This window comes from Schistocerca piceifrons, chromosome 7 (genome assembly GCF_021461385.2).
Source record: "Schistocerca piceifrons isolate TAMUIC-IGC-003096 chromosome 7, iqSchPice1.1, whole genome shotgun sequence".
Taxonomy (NCBI): domain Eukaryota; kingdom Metazoa; phylum Arthropoda; class Insecta; order Orthoptera; family Acrididae; genus Schistocerca; species Schistocerca piceifrons.
The window spans coordinates 390623374-390637927 of record NC_060144.1 but is presented as its reverse complement, the minus strand read 5'-3'; the positions used below and the strand labels follow the sequence as shown (position 1 = coordinate 390637927).

Here is a 14554-nt window from a genome sequence, read left to right as displayed (position 1 = left end):
CGTGAATGGAGGGTCGAATGGAGACATGTCGTCTTCAGCGATGAGAGTCGCCTCTGCCTTGGTGCCAATGATGGTCGTATGCGTGTTTGGCGCCGTGCAGGTGAGCGCCACAATCAGGACTGCATACGACCGAGGCACACAGGGCCAACACCCGGCATCATGGTGTGGGGAGCGAACCCATCGTTCTACCATTCCTAGACCGGCAAGGGAACTTGCTGTTCCAACAGGACAATGCACGTCCGCATGTATTCCGTGCCACCCAACGTGCTCTAGAAGTTGTAAGTCAACTACCCTGGCCAGCAAGATCTCCGGATCTGTCCCCCATTGAGCATGTTTGGGACTGGATGAAGCGTCGTCTCACGCGGTCTGCACGTCCAGCACGAACGCTGGTCCAACTGAGGCGCCAGGTGGAAATGGCATGGCAAGCCGTTCCACAGGACTACATCCAGCATCTCTACGATCATCTCCATGGGAGAATAGCAGCCTGCATTGCTGCGAAAGGTGGATATACACTGTACAAGTGCCGACATTGTGCATGCTCTGTTGCCTGTGTCTATGTGCCTGTGGTTCTGTCAGTGTGATCATGTGATGTATCTGACCCCAGGAATGTGTCAATAAAGTTTCCCCTTCCTGGGACAATGAATTCACGGTGTTCTTATTTCAATTTCCAGGAGTGTATATTGAAGTTGCTGACAGGAATAATATTCAGAAGAGAAGAAGAGGAAATTGAGATTATATTAGCTGGTGGTGGTGGTTAGTGTTTAACGTCCCGTCGACAACGAGGTCATTAGAGACGGAGCGCAAGCTCGGGCTAGGGAAGGATTGGGAAGGAAATCGGCCGTGCCCTTTCGAAGGAACCATCCCGGCATTTGTCTGAAACGATTTAGGGAAATCACGGAAAACCTAAATCAGGATGGCTGGAGACGGCATTGAACCGTCGTCCTCCCGAATGCGAGTCCAGAGTGCTAACCACTGCACCACCTCGCTCGGTATATATTAGCTGACAATCTGTTTGGTTTACTGGAAGATAAATACAGCAGAGAAGCAGCTCTGGCACTGCGCTTGATAATAGTAGCAAGACTTAACAAAAATCAAAACACGTTCATACGATTTGTCGGCAAAGCGTTAGACTATGTAGAACGGTGCAAGACGTTAGAAATTCTGAGAGAAACAGAAGTAAGCTATAGCGAAAGACGGGCAAAATACAATATGTAAGAGGGCAAATCAGAAAATCTTTGCCCCTAAGTAAGACGCAGACAGGTAATGACAAATACACATCCTATTCTCCGTATCATACATTAGTTTTGATCATAGTCCCCACACCTGTTCACGCATTTGTTCCGTCACAGCACTAAATTTGAGATGTCGCTGCGGTAGAATTCGTCTGACTGACTATATAGAACCACTATCGGATTGCTGTCTTGTCTTCATCTTTACATGTGAATCGCTGTCCTGCCAGAAACTTCTACAGCGGTCCGAAAACGTGAAAATCACAAGGGACAAGGTCTCAACTGTATGGTGAATGTTTCAGAATCTCCCAGCGCAGTGCCCAGTGCTTTTGGGCAGTTCTGATTGCCACATGTGGTCTCGCATTGTCGTCGAACAGAATCACGTTTTCCACAACGAGAATCCCTCGATCTCTTCGCCTGATGACCGCCCACAGACGTGACAGTGTAGATAAATAAATGTCGCTATTGATGATACACCTCGTCGCATGAAATCCAGCAGGAGTCGTTCACAGCTATCCCAGAGGGCCGTAGCATCTCTTTCCCAATAGACGGCGCAGACAAACAGGGATGTTTCCACACCATGCTCTGCTGTTTGGATTCTGGCGTAAAATGCAGTATCCACGTTTCTCTGCCAGTAACAATGCGGCCGAGCAAACATTACCCTCCTCGGAGTACCGTTCCAGATGCTTCAGTGAACACGTCATTCGCTTGTCTTTCATCATGTCATCTAACTGCTTAGGCACCCATTTACATGAAAGCCTCCGGTACCCTAAGGACCCGTGAACGATGTCGTAAACCCTATCATATGATAAACCAAGCTTCCGGGAAATGGCCGTGATGCGCAAACGCCGATCTGCTATCACCACTGCATCCACGCGAGAAATGTTGGAACCAGACAGCGAAGAACGCGGCCTCCCCGACCGTTTATTCTTACGCAAGACTTCACGGTCTTTGTCGAAATCACAGCCCCATCATCATGCATGCCTCAGCGATACAGATAGCTGTACCGTGGGCGCAACCAATACGGAGGGGTGTCTGTTGAGAGGCCAGACAAACGTGTGGTTCCTGAAAAGGGGCAGCAGCCTTTCCCGTAGTTGCAGGGGCAACAGTCTGGATGATTGACTGATCTGGCCTTGTAACACTAACCAAAACGGCCTTGCTGTGCTGATACTGCGAACGGCTGAAACCAAGGGGAAACTAAAGCCGTGATTTTTCCCGAGGGCATGCAGCTTTACTGTTTGGTTAAATGGTGATGGCGTTCTCTTGGGTAAAATATTCGAGGTGAAATAGTCCCCCATTCGGATCTCCAGGCGGGGACTACTCAGGAGGATGTCGTTACCAGGAGAAAGAAAACTGGCGTTCTACGGATCGGAGCGTCGAATGTCAGATACCTTAATCGGACAGGTAGGTTAGAAAATTTAAAAAGGAAAATGGATAGGTTAAAGTTAGATATAGTGGGAATTAGTGAAGCTCGGTGGCAAGAGGAACAATACTTCTAGTCAGGTGAATACAGGGCTATAAATACAAAATCAAATAGGGGTAATGCAGGACTAGGTTTAATAATGAATAAAAAATAGTGCCGGTAAGCAGCATAGTGAACGCATTAATGTGGCCAAGATAGACACGAAGCCGGAACCTACCAGAGTGGTACAAGTTTATATACCGCAGATGACGAAGATATTGACAAAATGTATGATGAGATAAAAGAAATTGTTCAGATAGTGAAGGGAGACGAAATTTCAAATGTCATGGGTGACTGGAATTCGATAGTAGGAAAACGAAGAGAAGGAAACGTAGTAGGTAAGTATGGAATGGGGGTAGGGAAAGAAAGACGAAGCCGCCTGGTAGAATTCTGCACAGAGCATAACTTAATCATAGCTAACACTTGGTTCAAGTATCATGAAAGAAGGTTGTATACATGGAAGAGGCCTGGAGGTACTGGAAGGTTTCAGATAGATTATATAATGGAAAGACAGAGATTTAGGAACTACATCTTAAATTTTAAGTCATTTTCAAGGGCTGATGCGGACCACAATCTGTTGGTTATGAACTGTAGATTAAAACTGAAGAAATTGCAAAAACGTGGGAATTTAAGGGGATGCCACCTAGATAAACTGACAGAACCAGAGTTTCAGGGACAGCATTAGGGAACGTTTGACAAGAATTGAAGAAAGAAATACAGTAGAAGAAGAATGGGTAGCTTTGGGGGATGAAATAGTGAAGGCAGCAGAGGATCAAGAAGGTAAAAACACGAGGTCTAGTAGAAATCCTTGGGTAACAGAGGATATATTGAATATAATTGATGAAAGGAGAAAACATAAAAATGCAGTAAATGAAGCAGGCAAAAAGGAATAAAAAACGTCTCAGGAAGTGCAAAATGAAACTTCCTGGTAGATTAAAACTGTGTGCCCGACCGAGACTCGAACTCGGGACCTTTGCCTTTTGCCGGCAAGTGCTCCACCATCTGAGCTAACGAAGCACGACTCACGCCCAGTCCTCGCAGCTTTTACTTCTGCCAGTATCTCGTCTCCTACCTTCCAAACTTTACAGAAGCTCTCCTGCGAAACTTGCAGAACTAGCACTCCTGAAAGAAAGGCTATTGCGGAGACATGGCTTAGCCACAGCCTGAGGGATGTTTCCAGAAGTGCAAAATGGCTAAGCAGTGATAGCTAGAGGACAAATCTAAGAATGTAGAGGCATATATCACTGGGGATAAGATAGATACTGCCTACAGGAAAATTAAAGGGACCTTTGGAGAAAAGAAGACCAGTTGTATGAATATCAAGAGCTCAGGTGGAGACCGAGTTCGAAGCAAAGAGGGGAAACCAGAAATAAGGGAGTGTATAGAGGGTCTATACAAGGGCGATGTACTTGAGGGCAATTTTATGGAAATGGAAGAGGATGTAGATGAAGATCAAATGAGAGATATGATACTGCGTGGAGTGTTTGACAGCGAACTGAAAGATCTAAGTCGAAACAAGGCCCCAGTAATATACAACATTCTATTTGAACTACTGACAACCTTGGGAGAGAAAGCCCTGACACAACCCTACCATCTGGTGAGAAAGATACATAAGACAGGCGAAATACCCTCAGACTTCAAGAAGAATATAATAACTCTATTCCCAAAGGAAGCAGGTGTTGACAGATGTGAAGATTACCGAACTATCAGTTTAACAAGTCACGGCTGTAAAATACTAACACGAATTCCTTATAGACGAATGGAAAAACTGGTAGAAGCCGACCACGGGGAAGATTAGCCTGGATTCCGTAGAAATGTTGGAAGACGTGAGGTAGTACTGAGCCTACGACTTATCTTAGAAGATAGATTAAGGAAAGGCAAATATACGTTTCTAGCATTTGTAGACTTAGAGAAAGCTTTTGACAATGTTGACTGGAATCATCTGCTTCAAATTCTGAAGGTGGCAGGTGTAATATACAGGGAGCGAAAAGTTATTTACAGTTTGTTCAGAAACCAGATGGCAGTTATAAGAGTCGAAAGGTATAAAAGGGAAGCAGTGATTGGGAAGCGAACGAGACAGGGTTGAATACTATACCCAATGTTATTCAATCTGTATATTTAGCAAAATTCTGAGGAGGAATTAAAATCCATGAAGAGGAAATAAATCTTTGAGGTTCGCCGATGACATTGTAATTCTATCAGAGACAGCAAAGGACCTGGAAGAGTAGATGAACGGAATGGACAGTGTCTTGAAAGGAGGATACAAGATGAACGTCAACAAATGCAGAACGATGATGGCATGTAGCCGAATTAAGTCGGGTGATGCTGAGGGAATTAGATTAGGAAATGAGACACTTAAAAGTAGTAATTTAGTTTTGCTAATTCGGGAGCAAAATAACTGATGATGGTCGAAGTAGAGAGGATATAAAATGCAGACTGGCGAGGGCAAGGAAAGCGTTTCTGAAGAAGAGAAGTTTGTTAACATCGAGTATAGATTTAAGTGTCAGGAAGTCGTTTCGGAAAGTATTTGAATGGAGTGTAGACATGTATGGAAGTGAAACATGGACGATAAATGGTTTCGACAAGAAGAGAATAGAAACATTAGAAATGTGGTGCAACAGAAGAATGCTGAAGATTAGATGGGTAGGTCAAGTAACTAATGAGGAGGTACTGAACAGAATTGGGGAGAAGAGAAATTTGTGGCACAACATGACTAGAAGAAGGGCTCGTTTGGTAGTACGTGTTCTGAGGCTTTACGGGATCACCATTTTAGTATTGGAGGGCAGCGTGGAGGGTAAAAATGGTAGAGGGAGACCAAGAGATGAATACACAAAGCAGATTCAGAAGGATGTATGTTGCAGTAGGTACTTGGAGATGAAGAAGCTTGCAGCGGATCGAGTAGCATGCAGAGCTGTATGAAACCAGTCTCTGGACTGAAGACTACAGCAACAACAACAACAGGCTGTGCTTCCTTGTAGATCTCGTTGGACGTTCGTCTCTTGCTCCATAGAAAACATATCACACGCCGTGGACATATGAACCATAACCGCCATCTTTAACAACCTGGCAGCGGCACCGTGTAGCAAAGCTGCCTGCAGATAAGGCCGACAGGAACCAAGGAATGAATAAGTTGACTTTGATTTATAGCTGTAATTTGGCTAAAACAAAAACAGGGACAAAGAGTTCCCGATTTTCTCTCGTACAAGTACCAAGTGGGATCAATAAGAATGGAGGAGCAGAATCAAGGATACGGTCTTTCGCCCCTCCTGTTCAATCTGTATATTGTAGAAGCAATCACAGAAGTAAAAAAAAAATGGTTGAAGAGTGGGATTAAAGTACAGAGTGAAAGAATATCAGTGATGAGATTTTTTGATAACATTTTATCCTTAATGAAAGTCAGGTTTAATTGTAGGACATGTTGAATGTTCTGGCTAGCCGGTCCCCGGCACGAATCCGCCCGACGGATTAGTGTCGACGTCCGGTGTGCCGGCCAGCCTGCGGATGGTTTTTAAGGAGGTTTTCCATCTGCCTCGGCGAATGCGGGCTGGTTCCCCGTATTCAGCCTCAGTTACACTATGTCTGCGATTGTTGCGCAAACGTTGCCTTCACGTATGCGTACACCGTAATTACTCTACCACGCAAACATTAAGGGTTACACTCGTCTGGTATGAGATTTTCCGGTGTGGGGATGGTGCGCCGTTCGAGAGTCTAACGGTAGAGAGACAGCTTGAAGGTTGTTCATTAAACCCTCCGCCAGGTACTTAATTATGAATAGCAAAGTAATCACGTAGACGTAGACGAATATACAGGAGGACTATATGGAAAAATGGTTTTGAAGACAATCTTATCGAAATTGAGATTAAAGTAGGTGAGGATGACATGGGAGAAATGATGTTGCCTGAAGAGTTTGACAGACCACATAAAGAGACCTAATCCGAAACAAGGGCCCGGCGTGAACGCCGTTTACACAGAATTATTGAGACTCTTAGAATATTCAACCATGACACAACTGTCCCACCTGGTGTGCAAGATATATGAGAGGGTAAGTTCCCTCAGACTTCAAATTGAACTTAATAATTACAATTCAAAAGAAATGTTGGTCGGTGTTAATATTACCGAACTAGTTTAACAAATCCTGATTTCATATTAGTGACGTGAATTATCTGCAGAAGAAAGGAAAAATTACTAGAAGCCTGTCTCTGAAAAGATAGCATTTCTGTCTTTAGGGAAAGCTTTTGACAAAGTCGGCTGCAATACACTGATCGGTTCTCTGAAGGTGGCAAGTGTAAAAATACAGGGATCAAAGAGTTTTTGCATCTTGTGCTGAAACCAGACTGATGTTATAAGAGTCGAAGCACTTGAAAACGAAGAGTCAGGGACATAGCCTATTCGGCACAAAGGAGAAATTAGGAATAAGCGTTAATATTAAGGAAGAAATAAAAAAGAGTGAGTGAGGGTTCTCCGGTCACTTTGTAATTAGTGACTTCAATGGGAGTGGATAATCACTTGAACGGAACGGGTCATATAATGAAAGGAAATCATACGCTGAATGTCAAATGAAAGTAAAATAAGGCTAATGGAATACAGTAGAATCAATTCTGTCAATGCCGAGGGAATTACAGTGTGGAAATAACCGCAACTGGTGGTCTCCCAGTAAACTTGTAGATATGCTCATGTCGTCTACCATGTCTAATCGGATCCAGATAGAATGCCATTCACCGCTGTATGGAACTTGACCAGTGTAGGTGTGTACTGAGGCAGCTGAGTAGTTCTCTCCTGTGCGGAGCGTTGCGGATGTCCAACTCACAAGCCGCCCGTGTTCCAGAGAGGAGAACAATATCCAGGTGGATAAAACAATTGCATGAGGCAGCTTTTGTAACCAGTGTGAAGCATAAGGGACCCTAAAGGACAGTTCGAACGCCGGAAAATATGCGACGAGTTCTTGCAGCTTTGCAACTACGCCCGTAGCGATCCCTCAGTCATCATTACAGAACATTAGAAAGCAGTCACAGGTCTATGCAGACGGTTATGCACTAGGAAGTTTAAGTTTTATCCTTATAAGCGTCAAATGGCTCAACAGTTATGACCAGGGGATAAAGTGAAAAGACACAATTTCTACACAACATTCTCAAACACAACTGACCAGGATCACACATTTCAGGCATTTCTTGTGAAGTCTGAAGAAAAATTTGAATGTGCATGTCAATAATCGGAACGTTGTATATTTGTCAGATACAAAGCATGCCCCGTGACGTCTCCTGATCTCTCAGCCCCTGACTTTTCTGTGGCATTGCCTCGAGAACAAAGGCTTTTTACAACGACTCCACATCACTAATGTGCTGAAGGCTGTGATTAAGGAAGAGACAGATGCCATTTCCCAAGAGATGATTGTGAACACAATGATGAAGCTTACACGAACGTCTTCAGCAATGCATCGCCAATGATATACTTCTTAAGAAGTAAATTGTGTTTGAATTTTCAGCAATGACAATATGTGAACAATAGCTAACTATATGTTATATTGACGTAAATACACACCAAGAAAACTATGATATTTCACATGGGCCAGAGTGTAGATTAAGAAATGAGACACTAAAAGTAGAAGATGAGTATTGCTACTTGGTTAGCAAAAGAGTCGATTGTGGCCGAAGTAGAGACTAGAGAAGATACGAAACGCAGGGCGCAATAGCAAGGAAAACATTCTGGAAAAAGACGTTTGTTAACATGGAATATAAATTTGAACATCTGGAAGTCTTCTTACAGCAGTGAAAGCAGATGATTAATACTAAACCCAAAAAAGAATCGATGGTTTTGAAATGCACTCCTACACACGAATACAGAAGATTGCATTGGAGGAACCAATAATTAACGACCAAGTACTGAATCAAATTGAAAAAAAAAATTAGGTCGAGTTTACTAAATGGAGGGCTCGGTAGATAGGACTCATCTTGAGGCATCAAACATTCGTAAGTCTGATAGTGCAGGGATGTCTGGTAAGTAAAACTGCAGAGCGAGACCAAGACTTGAGTACAATAATGTGGTCCAAATGGGCGTGGGATGTTGTAAGTATGTAGGAATGTAGATATTTTCACAGGACAGACGATGGTAGAGATAGCAAATCAATATTCATACTGAAGAGAGCTACAACAACATACAGAGTTCCTTACAGATTTAAGCATTTCTGTTATGCCTTAAACAGCTGATTAATCTGAGTGCATAAATTTATACCACCTGAGAATCTGGGAACACAGGCAGCGTAGTACTTGTGATATCCTAATGAATTGGTGAAGACCCTATGGGAAACACTCCAGTAAATCTGAGAAAACTTGACGGATAGTTGAGAGATTGGGAAACGTTGGTTTCCAGAATTTTTTTTTCAACGCATTTCCGTGGTGGCCCCTTCAGTCATCGTCACGAATATTCGTTCTGTCATTCTAAACCGAAAAACCCCACTGACCTACAGTACCTTCACTCATCACGTCTGGTCGTAAGCAGCACAAAATTTGTTGTGAACAGCCACACTTTCAAGAATTTTGCGACCAAATACGTATTACCGAACCAATTCCGCATTTGACTTGATTCTTAACTGCAGCAGTCAATTTGGAACGGCAACTATAGCTGAACGAGAAGCAGCCCTCAGCAGACCTGCTATCATTACTAGATCCACCCACTAATTCCCACCCGACCAGAAAATGGAAGCTATTTTCTAGATCGCTCGTGTGTTGTAAGCACATATGTAGTAAGAAATTACCAAACATAGTATCACTTGTTCAAACAACAAACCCTTGTCACAGTGAATGATGTTCATGCATTCGGCCGCTGTGGCATGTGCCAGGTTTCCTGAGCCTTCAGAATGACGACATCCCTGGCAACGCGGGCCTCAAGGACCAGGTGTTCGCGCTGCAGTGGGTGCAACGCAACATCGCCGCCTTCGGAGGCGACCCGAGCAAGGTCACCATCTTTGGGGAGAGCGCAGGCGGTTCCTCTACGTCGCACTTGTTCTTCTCTCCGGCAACCAAAGGTGAGTCATGTCTATGATGAGCTTCATTGTCGACATCCATCGCAAATAAAATTGCCTACCACCTGTCGAAAGAACTCTCTGTATCATATGGGATGTGGGACAACACGTATTGCCAGAAACAATAGTTACTGGCCAATATGGCCCACATCTGCAGCCAATGCGCCTTTCAACTGGCAGCTTTAGCAGACATCCAAACAAGATAATTAGCAAATTACGACCCATAAGTAAATGAAATCTTGTACCACACAGGAAACAGTGAAATTTCTTTACGTCGTAAGTAATCGCCACGGCATCATTATCATCTTGCAAGTACTTTTTGTGTCCATGACTGTTTTTAGGTGAAAGTTATTGATTGTTACGTACTGTAGCCAGTTTAAATTCTCACAACGCCCTGTTCTGTACTCCGACTATGACACCAATACCGCAGACTTCGCTATGTACTAGTTCCAAATAAAGAGAGGCTTTTCGATTGTTTTTAATAAGGAGTCCTTTGTGACATGTTTCGCAGCGTAGATTTTTTACTCCATTTTTCCACATCCCGTTATTGGGATAGAAAATGTGGAATTTAATAATTTATTTTACACAGAAAACATTCCAACTCTTTCACATTACTTGGATCCAGAAGATTACTTATAGTAAAAACATTTTCCTGTATGTGTCTCTCGCTGATTTCATTAATATCTCATCCATTTGAGGTATGTGGAATTGGTCTATGTTCTATTGGACGTTGATAGTTGCTTTAAGAACTCAACATATTGTTATAGGCCTGCTGTTGCTATGGATGAAACCTAATTATGGGTTGACACTTGCGGAATTAGTTCTCACCTTTGTAATCGATCACGTAGTTCTTTTCCTGCGTTCTTTCATTGCAAAGAGTCTGATCGTGTGGTTTTGGATACTTTTTTAGTGACTTCGGCGTAGAAAAATTGTTCGAACAATGGAAACCTGGTCTGAATAACTACGGGTAACCATCGTACAAATTTTATAAGTCCATATTTACTTTGCCTGGCGATACTAGATTAATCTGACCTCGGATTTTACATGTGTTACGAAAGCTTCGTATCTAAATATGCTAGCAACTACAGTGAAATTAAGGAGAGCTTGATTGCGAGTTACATTTTGAAGGAGAATCAGCGTTGGCCGTATTTTTTTGTTTTATTATCCGCAAAATCGATTTTCGATCACTTAGTGACCATCCTCAGTGCTGTAATATACAATTAAAATTGGAAGGAACTGGTATCAACAAGCTTAGAGCCATCACATGTAAGCGAGTTTATGTGATCGCTCTAAGCTTGTTGATTTTAATTGTATATTACACCACTGAGAATGGTCACTAAGTGACCGAAAATCGATTTTGCGGATGCGGCCAATGCTGATTCTCCTTCAAATTCTATCCACTATTTGGCCGTGGTGCACAGAACACTCCATGGAGTCGCCAATCAATGAGTTACATTTTTGTATCTTAGTTTTGAGGTTGTTTCACTGTGTTGGTAAGAGAAATGGGTTGCCTGAATATGCGGGGATGGAAACAGGGTCGATAGAACTGCCGAGTGGTGAGCTCAAAGGTATCAAGAACCAAGGATTAATAAACGTTGAGATCATTTGAAATGGCCAAGGTGTCTTCCAAGCAGGATGTCAAGTGTTTGGCTTTCGTGAGGTTGTCATGACGGGTCCGACTGTTACATGAGAATGCAGATTTTCTCAGCGAATTTCGTTGATACAATTTTCTCTAGCTATCAGCCACGTACTGGCTCAGCGTTCTGAAGAGTTTCCCATTTGTTATCTTCAGAAAAAGTATTTAGGGTCGTGGTTGCTGGTCGCTGACAGACGGATCATATCCTTGGTTCGAGGTGCAGGAGGCTAAGCACTTATGGGTGCTGTTCCTCCTCATTCCTAGCTTGATGGTTTATTACATCCTGCCGTAACAGGATTGTCCTCTAGGTTACCTGAAACAAAAGACAACATGTACTGCTAGAAAGCTAGCGAGCGTCAGAAGCGGTGGGCATCGTGGACATCGTCTACCTTATCTTTTTTGGCGGTTCGAACTTCACTTCGGTAAGGTGGGAGTAGTCCAGTGGCCGCAGATGATCGCCCACATACGCGACGGCTTCTTCCGTCATCTACCAACAGTTCTTGTTGGTGATGATGGGGCAGGAGTTTATAAGCTCCAGATCTGCCCGCCGGACGAACTCCTTTTCCTTGAATTTCCAGCTCAACGGTTCGCACACCCAACTGAAGTCACGTGGTAAGTATGGGAGAGGAGGGATATCCGACTGGGTAAATGGGTAAGTAAAATCATGGTGGGTCTAGGTGGAATCTCTGAGAGGTATGGCGTTCTTGGTGAGTACCTCTCTCATGCTATTCTTGTGAGGGAGGGGCAGGAACTCCAAAGGACGGTTCGTCTCCTTCTTTCTTGGTCCTCTCTTTGTGCACGACCAACTCCTCAGCCTCCCGCCTTTCAGCAAGTGCCGGGAAGGCGACCGTTTCCGAAGAGGCAGTCAGCGTCCCTTGAGCAGTAGTCCCCATCTCCATGGCCACCTCCTCGACCGCCTGCGTTTACGTATGGGCCAGCGAGGCGACCGTCCTTGCGTGGGCCGGCGCCTCTTCTCGTGTTGCGCTTGACTCGCGAGTCTGGCGTCACGTGCCGCACCTGACAGCGTGCCTCGTCCACCTCGGCTCTCAGGGCCGCCCTCTCCTCCGCCATGGCTGATTTGAGCGCGGCAACCGCGTCGTCGGTGACTTTCCGCAACGTTTCACGGAAACCACCGTCGTCTTCTTCGTGGCGGCGCAGCCCGCTTCCCCCTCTTGGAAGGGGCGGCGGGTCCGCCGCTGTGTCGACTTGAACCGCCTCTTCTGCTGCTTTCATGCCTTGGTATGACTGCTTTATCTCGTTATTTGAAATTTTGAACAATTACTGTTGTTCTTTTAGGTGCTTATTTTGGTTACCTTACCTTGAAATCTGATTTTTCCTCCAATTTATTATCTTTATTTATAATGCCTTTTCTTAGATTTGCTGGTCCTATATGAGACGTGAATTTGCGGCATAAGGACCGCCCCAGTTTACGTACGTGGCAGCTGCACTTTGCGGCTTGTCACAGTCGCGTCTATAAAGCGCTTTTGCACATTTCAAACACGCAGCTGTGCCCCTGCATTCCTTGGCTACATGCCCGATGTTTTGGCATTTGTAGCATTGCTGGCTGGTATTCGATGTAGTCTAGGAGTAGCGTCTTTCATTAGTATTCCAAAACGTCCTAGGTCCCTGGTTCGAAACCCGCCACCGTTTGAATTTTTATTAATAATCAGCAATGGCGGCCCAAGACTTGTCGTATAAGAAGTCACCCTCATTCTGACAACGGCCTTGTCAAAGAGGGCGGAGAAGTGGCTAGGGTTCAGGGCACTCTCTTGTCCGTGTGGTGGGAAACTGTCCCTAAAGGCGGAAGAATTAGCAATGATCAAAGGCATGAAGACGTAGAAGGTAATGGAAACTACTGCATTAAAGACATAAAACGTGTATCCATAGGACAAGTGCCCTGTAGTTGAAGAAGTGTCATTATGATCTCACCATTGGCAAAAGATTCAGGAATAGTCTCCCATACGCGTGGCTGGGAGGGGTCTGCCAAGTCAGACGTGACTATGAGAAAAAGCATGAATAAGAAAAGAGAGGGTAACGTTCTGCGGGTCGGGGAGTGCAATGTCAGAAGCTCAAAGTGGCAGGGAAGCTAGAAAATCTGGAAACCGAAATGCAAAGACTCGATCTAGATGTAGTGGGGGTCAGTGAAGTGAATTGCAAAGAAGACAAGGATTTCTGATCAGATGAGTATAGGGTAATATCAACATCAGCAGAAAATGGTATAACGGAAGTAGGATCCGTTATGAATAGGAAAAAAAATGGTTCAAATGGCTCTGAGCACTATGGGACTCAACTGCTGAGGTCATTAGTCCCCTAGAACTTAGAACTAGTTAAACCTAACTAACCTAAGGACATCACAAACATCCATGCTCGAGGCAGGATTCGAACCTGCGACCGTAGAGGTCTTGCGGTTCCAGACTGCAGCGCCTTTAACCGCACGGCCACTTCGGCCGGCTATGAATAAGAAGGTAGGGCAGAGAGTACGTTATTGTGAACCGTTCAGTGATAGGCTTGGTATTGTCAGAATCAACGGCAAACCAACACCGATACAATTATAGTTCAAGTATACATGCCGGTGTCGCAAGCTGAAGATGAGGAGACAGAGAAAGTATATGAGGATATTTAAAGGGTAATATAGTATGAAAAGAGAGATGGAAATCTAATACTCATGGGAGACTGGAGTGCAAACGTAGGAAAGGAGTAGAAGAAAAGGTCACAGGAGAATAAATGCTTGGGACAAGAAATGAGAGATGAAAAAAATGGCTCTGAGCACTATGGGACTTAACATCTGAGGTCATCAGTCCCCTAGAACTTAGAACTACTTAAACCTAACTAACCTAAGGACATCACACACATCCATTCCCGAGGCAGGATTCGAACCTGCGACCGAAGCGGTCACGCGGTTCCAGACTGTAGCGCCTAAAACCGCTCGGCCACTCCGACCGGCGAATGAGAGATTCGAATGAGTAGTTGAGTTCTGCAATAAATTTCAGCAATAGCGAATAATCTGTTCAAGAATCACAAAAGGAGGAGGAATACTTTGAAAAGGTCGGGTGATACGAGAATGTTTGAATTAGATTACATCATGGTCAGACAGAGGTTCTGAAATCAAATACTGGGTTGTAAGGCGCACGGAGGAGCAGATACAGACTCAGATCACGGTGTAGTAGTGATGAATAGTTGGCTTAAGTTTAAGAGATGAGTCATGAAGA

The 14554-nt window shown here is 44.2% G+C and overlaps 1 protein-coding gene across 1 annotated transcript in view; it reads left to right on the top strand.

Annotated features, from left to right (window-relative positions):
* Positions 1–14554, top strand: part of LOC124805729 (juvenile hormone esterase-like) — a 126483-nt gene that overhangs the window by 42820 nt on the left and 69109 nt on the right. Inside the window, exon 4 of the mRNA XM_047266300.1 lies at positions 9527–9712. Coding sequence (XP_047122256.1) covers positions 9527–9712 — 186 coding nt within the window. The remainder of the gene's footprint in view (positions 1–9526; positions 9713–14554) is intronic.